Source organism: Triticum aestivum, chromosome 5D (genome assembly GCF_018294505.1).
Source record: "Triticum aestivum cultivar Chinese Spring chromosome 5D, IWGSC CS RefSeq v2.1, whole genome shotgun sequence".
Taxonomy (NCBI): Eukaryota; Viridiplantae; Streptophyta; class Magnoliopsida; order Poales; family Poaceae; genus Triticum; species Triticum aestivum.
Window position 1 is genome coordinate 119,865,180 of NC_057808.1, and position 9,179 is coordinate 119,874,358.

Below are 9,179 nucleotides of genomic sequence, written 5' to 3' on the forward strand. Positions count from 1 at the left end.
CCAACCAGCGCCCCCCACGATCACAGGTAATGATGGTTTTTCATTGCATGCAGCAGGGACTCATCAAATCAGGCAGTAGCCGAGGCAGTGTGGGGAAGCGGAGACGCCCACGTCCAATCAACCGCCACGCGTCGACCAGGGCCGCAGGCTGTTGGGGCCCGCGGCGCTCAGCACTTGCCCTTTGGCTTCGCCCCAAAGCCAAGTCTGAGCGCGCCTTGGGCCCGGGGGCTACTGTCGGCGTTCTGGGAATGGGGGTCCCCAGACTTGCCTGCCTGCGGCCCATGGCGTGGCTCCACAAGCGGGCCTGTACGACCCATCTTCACCAACAAGCACTCAAGACCCTCGCGAGGCGGACGACACAAGACCTCCTCGGGAGCGGCCTCACCAGGCTAGCTCGCGAGGGGCGGAGAGATGAAGGCAAGGCAAACCTCGCGAGGATCTCATGACGTGAGCCATGACGACCAAGGCCAGGCGGGTGCCAGCGCGCACAGTGTCCTTGCTTCCTCTTTGGTGCTAAGGAGGCAAGCGCAGGCGAGGAGTACCGAGGCATCAAGCAAAGGTTTCCATATCGGTGCAACGAGACCAAGACCAACAGGACGGTAAGACGGAGGTCACCGTGGAGCCCAAGACGGCGTCACCACCAGAGACTTTGGCAGGCGAAGACTATTTTTGTCAGGACAAGCTGTACTAGATGTCCCCTTTCAAATTGGTCGTTGTTGGCTCCCTTCCTGCTCAATATTTGGGGAGAGGACCAGGGCCTCTATAAATAGGATTATCCACCACAATAGGAGGCATCTCAACTCGAACCGAGCCTCAGCCAACTCATCTTGGACTAGATCCAATCCATCCTCACATCGACGAAGCACAAGAACACCTCTCCTTAGGAGGCTGTTCTTCCCCTTGTACTATTCATCCTCAGCCCAAGAGGCAATCCACCACCACCACACTGGAGTAGGGTATTACACCACAACGGTGGCCCGAACCAGTATAAATCTTGTGTCTCGTGTGTTGAGAATTCGTCGTGCTTAGCCTAGAAATCGCGAAGCGTGTGAGGGCGTGATCGGTGAGGGGGAGATCTTCACGCGCACCCTAGTGTTCGAACCTTAAGGGTTTTGCCGGAACCCGAAATCCGACAGTCGTCGGAGGGTTGGCTCAGCGTGTGTCACTGGAGGACAGCCCCAACAATTGATATTCAAAGCCGTGGCGCGCGGCAGATGCAAAGGCGGCACAATATGACATCATGCGCGTGGCAAGCGCGAAGGCCGCAGAGGTCCTGCATGGTGGTGCAAAGGCCGTGGAGATGTGATACGGCGCACCGGCGTGACGCGTGTGGTGCAGCATGCACACGGCGGCATGATGGCATGGAGGCGGCGGTAGAGGCCGCAACGGCGAGGTGCGATGGTCGTGAAGCGGCGACCGTGGAGGCGCGTGACATGGAGTGTCTGCGGCGCGGTGACGTGGTCATGCGTAGAAGCGCGCGGCAACGTCGGACGTAGGCCTTCAAGAGGACGACAGACAACGAGCCGTGTCAAGATTAGGAGGAAAATTGTCAGCCATGATCTTGCATGCATGTTTTTTTTTGCATGCATGTTGTTAAATGGTTGTTAGCTACATGCATGGCTGGGTCAAGTGCTGCAGTTGAGAGTGGCTCACACCAGTGCCCTGCATTGTCCTCAGTGGTTTTTAGTGGTTACTTCCTGCGTGTGGGTGCTGAGGGCATGTACAATGATGTACAGTCAGCTGTTTGAAAGGGTTGACAACTAGGATTTTAAATGATGTGGAGGAGAGAGAATCAAGAGAGAGGAAGAGGTCGTCGGTAGAATTCCAGACGATCTGTAGGGCAGGAAAGTCGGGAGATACAGACAGCCATGTACCGTTGTATCGAGGCCGTCTGCACTTATGACGGTTTTCTCCTTCCACGATCGATCTGGTGGTTAGCCTTTCCACCCAGCGGAAGTTCAGCGGCCAGGATCAAATCCCCAATGTTCCGACCAGATCCACCAAAAGATTTATCATTTATTTATTTTGTTTCAATAGACCACCGAACAAGGTCTCAATGTAGGCGCTGTCCTTAGGGATGTTGTCAAAACTGTTGCACATGCCTGACGGAGTAGTGCGTGAGTGGCACAATATTAGGGCCAGCTTGTTGCTCGGCTGTGCATGCGTGAGGCTATATAAGATGTGTGTGTGGTGTGTCCACAGATTGACGAGGAGTAGTAGCTACGAGAAACAATGTAGTCTCCAGTGGTCTCTCGTGTGGGTGTATCCGTGGTGGTTGTCGGGGCTGCGGGTCTCCGAGGAGTAGTGTTGGAATTCTCCGCCGGATCCCTCGATGAGGACGCTCACGGGCTGGCGGGCGACGGCGATAATGAGGGCTAGCTCGTCGTTGGCGGCCACACGCTCGAAGCCGGCGATGGAGATCGCTTTCAGGCAGGCGGCATAGTGGGCGTCGTCGCTAGGCCCCCACCTGAATTTTTCTATTGAGCGACCGGGGGACACAATGGAGGAGAGAGTTCATTTTACATCGTTAGGTTAAACCCTCCCAACATCAACTAATTACCGGCAGAGACGCACGCATCAGGGAGGTGAATGCTCGCGAGGTTGTCCACGAAGATCTTGAAGCACGTGTCATCGCCGCCGGTTCCTATTGAAGCCGACCCCGAATGCGCGACCCAGTCGTGGTACAACATGCGCTCATTGGCCGGACGAGGAGCAGGTCAGCAGTAGCATCAAGGACAGGAGGGCAAGAGCCGCTAGAGCCAAGCCCCGACCTGTCGCCATGGTGGTGGTGGTTGATGAGCTAGGATGCTCTATTCGTGTGTGTGGTTGTAGCAAGACTTTGGCAGTAGTGCCGGTATTTATAGCAGGCCGGCCGGAGAAGAGCAGGGCACTACACTGACGGTAGTAGCTAGGGAGGGAGGGTTAGCAACTTGTGAGCGATCGAGCTAGCCCTTGGATCACTCCTTCGCTTGGTTGATATATATGGACCCTGATAAATGCCACACGTGTGTCATGAAGCAATTCCGTTCTGACGTTTTTTAATGATAATTTTGGTTAAAAGAGGATTGCATCTTTCTGTTTGGATGATAAGTTTTGATTTTTTTTTGTTTGGATGACACCTCTAATGTAAACAATGTTAGGACGGTGTTACTTCGTGCCACACGTGTGATACTTATTATTTGGGAGACATTTAAATTAGAGTAGTCATCTGACGATGGCGGAGGATCGGAGGCCCGGCCGGCGTGGCATGGATGGAAAGCTCAAAGGCACGCATGCCTTTCTTTTCTCCCATCTTTGGCGTGAGATCGAACGGCACGCTAATTACTTTTCACGTTGAGTGGAAATCCGAAAACGGACACGACGTGATGATTGTGTAGGAATTCTGTTATCACATTTGTCAACCCTCCCATGATGCGGCTTGCAACCGCGCGCGCCATCATTCCCCGCTGCCAATCTTTCCGTCCAGCAGGCCGGCACGGCATCGGCATGCATGCATGGTCCCATGATCGATCGGCCCAAGATCAAAGCAAGCAAGCGAAAGCGGCATTACTCCGAGCACATCTGCACGGCAAGCATGGCGGTGGAGGGGGGCAAGGGACAGAAGAAGGAAACCCAGCAGCATGCAGCAGCGCAGGGCATGATGCCCCTACATTACATGGATGGATTCTCTTTCTCTCTCTACGGAATTCTTATGATCGCTCTTTCCTCAGTGGAAGCCACACTGCCTCCTTCCAAAGCAAAGGTGACGACTTTTGGAGAGCTCTTGCATTGCATGGGCAAGCTGCTGCTGCTGCTGCTGCATGCACTGCACTTAAGAGAAAGAAAGAAAGGTAGATCAAGAAAGTTTTACTTGGTACTACAATAGTGTGTAGTATGTTAGTTTTCTTCCTTTATTCCTTCTTTTATTTTACACTTCTTTTGTTAGCTTTCCTCTCTCTTTTCCCCCTCCCTTTGTAACGTAGTAGTACTTCTTATAGTAACGAAATTTTACCGTAGAACTACGATGTGGGCCTAAAAGAAAAAGATTGAACAAGTGAGATCTTCCCGACCAGAGAAGCAGCTTCCTGCGCAGTACAAAATAGTGACTCAAGATTTAGCGTACATTGTAAGAACTGGAAGTTGGTTAACATTTGTGGTTCAATAGCTAAAACTATTTCCTGAGATGATTATATGGGATCAGAAGCGTTGTTTCACCCCAAGTATATTTTTCCGGAAATGATAAATCACTAATGTTCGGATTTTAAGCATGGCAACCCCTTTATCGAAAAAAAGCATGGCGACCCGAAAGTTTTTTCATGACAACTTTAATTGAGGCGAGGTAGCAAGTTTAATTCGCAAACAATTGCGAACTAAACTTGCCACTTCGAGTCAACTAGAATTACCATGAAAAAAGTTCAGGTTGACATGTTTAAAATCTGAACGTTCGGGATTTATGAAGATCTTTTTTTTTTAGTTGTGTCCTTAGGGTTAAAAGGTTAGAAGAGACTTGGCCGGTTAATTTGTGGAAAGCCGAACAAAAAAGATGGAGCACCTCGGCCAATCTGACTATCCACAAGACCCATGCCAAGAAGAGGAGCACCGTCGAGGTTTTCTACAAAGTCATCATCATCAGTCCTCAAACCAACGCGTCGGACTTCTCCATAGACTTGACACACTGAGAGCATCTCCAGCCGTTGGCCCCTCAGGCGGCGCTTTTACGCGCCCCCCGGGGGCGAGCCAGCGCTAAAAATCGGCATGGGGGCGAGCGGGTTCCCAGCCGCTCGCCCCTGGGTCGCCCTAGACACGTTTTTTTTAATTTTAAAAAATCTGAATTCGGCAAAGTTCGGCAAACTAGACATTCATATTCAACATGTTTGGCGTTTACATAAATTATTTATAAAAAAGGCATCTACGGGGCGAAGAAGTCGATCAGCGCGGCGAGGTCGCCGACGTCGCCGCCGTCCTCGTCGGAGTCGTCGGCCTTCTCCTTCTTGATGGCGCGGCCGCCCCTGCTGGACCCCTCCCCGGCATCTCCATGGCGGATCGGTGGTGGCGGCGCGTCGTCGTCGTCTTCGCTGTCGTAGAGGACGAAGATGCCTCCCTCGTCCCGTCCACGGCGACGAGCTTCGAACCGCGCGAAGGCGGCGCGCTGGCGCTCCCTCTCCGTCTGGACCCAGTCGTCGCGCGCCCATTTGAGGGCCGCTTCGTCGTCGAGCGCCTCCTCCTTGATGCCGCTGGCGAGCCCGGGCTCCGTCTTCACGACGGGGAGCCCCGGCTCCGTCTTCGGCTTGACGAGTCGGGGAGGAGCCGAGGACGAGGCGCGGCCGCCGCCTTCGTTGATGATGATGCCGGCCGAGCGGGTGCGCCGGCCGAGCGGGGTCTCCGCTGCGGGCTCGGCCTTGACGCCGAACACCGCCGGAGAGCCGGAGGAGTGGGAAGAGGAGTGGGAGGAGGAGCGGGACGAGGACGACGAGCCGAAGACAAACCTCCTGGGCATCCATTGCCCGGCGCCGCGACGGGGGACCGGGGCGGCCGCCGGGTATGTGAGCGGCGGGTTGTTGCCGCCCTCTAGGTGCACGAGAACCTCGTGGAGCGTCCAGCCGGGGACGGACCACCACAGGCGCCGCCCCTCGTTGTCCCACCGGCCGCCCCCCACCACCGCTGCCCCGTTGGTGGAGGCGAGACGTTGCTCCTGTCGGCGCTGGAAGTGCGCCGCCCACGCCTCGTGGTTGTCGGCGGCGTACTGCGGGGAGGCGCGCTGCTCCTCGGTCAGCAACGATCGAACGCGGTCGACCTCGCCGGCGAAGTAATTGGGGGCGCGCGACGACGTCCGGCAGGGGGGAATGGGGACGCCTCCGGCGCTGAGCCTCCATCCTGTCGGCCCAGCGCGCATGTCCGGAGGCGCCGGGATGTTGGCCTCGAAAAGCAGGTGCGCCTCCCACGATTGCAGCGAGCGGTGGCCGAAGCCGTTGGCCGCCGCTCCGTCGCCGGGGAACGGCTCGCACATTGTCGTGGCTGGGGCTGGGAGAGAGGAGAGGTTCGTCGGCGGCGGAGAGAGAGAGAGGCAAAGAGCACAGCGTCTGTGGCCAGCGGCGGGGGGCTTTTTATAGCCGCTAGGGAGGCGTGTGTACGCGGGGCGGGGAGTGAGGCGTCGCCGCGCCGCCCGTGAAGAGCCGCCCCGTGAGGAATCACTGGAAGGCTGACCGGCGGCAGCCTTGGCATTGATTCCCCGCGGGAAACCGAGGCGTTCTGAGGACGACGAGGCGAGTGTCGCTGACTCGGCGGGCCCGCGGCTCTTTCGCGTCAAAACCGTTTCGCCCGGCGCCCTCGAGCGCCCCCCAGCGCGTCGGGTTCGGCCTGGGTCCGCCGGCGCCAAATTCGGCCCGAGCCGGCGAAAATTGGGCTTCTAGGGACGCGGCTGGGCTGATTTTTGTGCGCCGGCGTAAAAAAATCGTCTGGGAAGGGCGTATTGGGGGCTCGGCTGGAGATGCTCTGATTAATTAAGAAGTGCAAAATATCTTAGTATCAATGAAGCCCATGAATACAATAGTGTAATCAAGGACTCGAATTGGTTTCCATGAAGCACCCAAATATCTAACTTAGACCATGCGATGCAACAAACACATTAATGAAAAAAAATCAAACAAGCAAGCTAGGAGCAAAACAAAACAGCTCCTTAACTAAACAAGCTTCGGCGCGGGTGCAAAGTGCAAACACACACACGCATACACCCACTTAGACGTTGATCTCTACTCTCGGCTCGAAGGAGAAGGCGGCCAGGAAGTCGATGATCTCTCCGTCGCCATTGATGCACCTGGGCAGCTCCTCCCATTCGTTGCTTGCCACGTCGCACATGAAGCAGCCATTGAACTCACCCGAGCTCACGCAGACCATTACGCGGTCGCCGTGCCCGACGCAGTTGATGTCGGCCTTCTTTCCGTAGAACCCGTGCGCCATGCCTGGCGGCATGGCGGCCACCTGCCTCCACGCGCCCTCCGCGAACTGCCACACCCGCAGGCTCGCCGTGTCCAGGTACTCCGACAGCACGACGGCGTAGGAGGCGCCGTTGCATGCCACGACGTCGATGGAGTACTCGAAATGCACGGGGAGGATCCGGGGCAGCTCGGCAAACGTGCGGCTCGCCGTGTCGCAGGCGAGGACCGTGCCCGAGTGGCTCAGGAAGTAGACCACGGCGCCGCACTCGGACGGGACGACCACCGAGGAGTACTGCTTCAACGAGCTGCGTTTCATGTTGGTGGCCACCACGTCGCCGGACTTGCTCAGAAAGTAGACCGTCTCGTCGCCACCATGGGGCGGCGCGTCCGGGGAAGAGGTCCCGGACCTCCGGGCGAGCGGCATTGGGCCCTCCCACGAGTCCTCGGACGAGTCGAACACCGCCATGGACAGGTCAGGGAGCTCGCCCGTGAAGAGCGCCACGCGGTAGGGGGAGCCGTACATGGCAATCGCGTGGAGCTGCGGCACGCCCGGGCCCTGCGGCGGCGTGGGGAGCGCGCGGGATGCGCCGGTGAGAGGGTTGGAGACGCAGAGCGCGCCCGTGGCCAGCACGCTGTAGAGGACGAGGCCACCCGACGCGGCCACAGGCATGGACCCCGTTGGGGCGCGGCAGGCGTTCCAGGAGCGCCCGGCGGCGTCGAAGGCGACCACCGGGTGTGGCCGTTCGGAGAGCATGAGGAACCACGGGTGGCGGGAAGGGACGCGCGCGCAGGCGTCGAGGAATGTAGGGGATGCGGCGACCGCGCGCCACTCGCGACAGACGGCGCGGAGGCGGAAGAAGCTGGCCGGCGGGAGGCGCGCGAGGACGCGCTCCAGCATGTCCTCGTGGATATCCCCCAGGCCGGGCCGTGAGCACCTGCGCTTCCCGCCGTTGGTCGGCGGCGCCATCGACATCTGCGCGCTCAGTTCCATTCGGCCACTGCATTGGAATTTGAACACAGAGACGGCAGTTAATTAGCAGTTTGTTAGTTCAGATTCTAACAAGTAACATAAAGTAAAATTCTTGTCTTTGGCCCCTAGCAGCTACCAGACGGTTTAATTCCAAGAGACAAACATGGGAGACAAAAGAATTTGGAGTCTGGACCCAAACCAAGTTTTGGTTTGAAATCCCAAGACAAAACTTGGTTAGAAAGCTGCCGAACTGCAGCGAAGCGAGCCAAGAATCAGAAGCTGGTGCGAACCTCATGGTTGCTCTTGGCTCAGGTAGGGTGTGTTCTTGGAATCTTTGCCCTTGCGCCTCTTGAGTCTCCTCACCCTTTGTTACGTCTGGGGTGGCTTTACATCCGTGCGGTGGAGATGGATGGGAGGAGAGGACACCTTTTGCTTGCGTTGACATGCGAGGAGAGCGATCGAGTGCCACTCTACTCCACTCCACTAGTTGAGTGGACGCAAGGTGTGTGAAGGAGAGCGGAAGGCGTGGTGGAAGGAAGGGATGGAATTCAGTTGAGCCACCACCACCCTCCCCATTTTATATCGAGATTTGCTAGAGCTACGGGTGGATTTTAAGTACGTCTAGGATTTCTGATTTATTAGGTCATTTCCAGTGCTCCAAGTGTACCGGTGCTAAGACTGCCACATAGGTAAAAAAGTGATGTGGCAGAGCAATTAAAGAGGAGAGAGAGCATTATGGTGACCCTAGGAGGAAACGATGCTAAGCACGTGGACCTATGTAAAATGACTACCAACCAATGCATGAAGGTGTTTTGGTGTTAAAACATTAAATGAGGGAGGCTTAGCTACAAAAGCTAAGTAGCAATGCATTGGAGGGAGTAGTTGCTAAGCTTTTTAATGCATTTAGCACCCCACATTAGCACCAATGCATTGGAAGAGGCCTTATAGGCCAGTGATAGGCGCCGGTCGAATTTCGGCCGGTCACACCACTCGCTCGTTCGAGTGATTAGTACTTGTACCCTTATCCTTTCCCCTCCCTCACCGTTTCGCTTGGAAAATCATGGTGGTGTCCCTCGCGAGCAAACGCCAGCTCGCCAGCCAGCCATAGTTGCATCCACGCACCCTCCCGGCGAGCTTGCCATGTCCGCGGCCGTTGCCCCCCCTCGCATTGACGAGCTCCGCCTGCGTCGGTCTCGCTGCCGACTGCAACAGCTGACTGGTTCGGACCCTTTCCCCCCACCTCTGGACCTTGCAGCACCACCGTTGTAGGGCTAGCACAATGAGTGTCTCGCCGT

At 56.6% G+C, this 9,179-nt stretch overlaps 1 protein-coding gene across 1 annotated transcript; it reads right to left on the minus strand.

The window, feature by feature from the left end:
- Positions 1-6,487: 6,487 nt before the first annotated feature.
- Positions 6,488-8,413, minus strand: LOC123124463 (F-box only protein 13). The gene is made up of 2 exons (XM_044545078.1): positions 8,175-8,413; positions 6,488-7,912 (listed from the first exon to the last, which is right to left on the minus strand). The coding sequence occupies exons 1-2, from the start codon at positions 8,327-8,329 to the stop codon at positions 6,715-6,717; spliced, it is 1,353 nt and encodes a 450-aa protein (XP_044401013.1). The 5' UTR covers positions 8,330-8,413; the 3' UTR covers positions 6,488-6,714.
- Between the last annotated feature and the right edge of the window lie 766 nt (positions 8,414-9,179).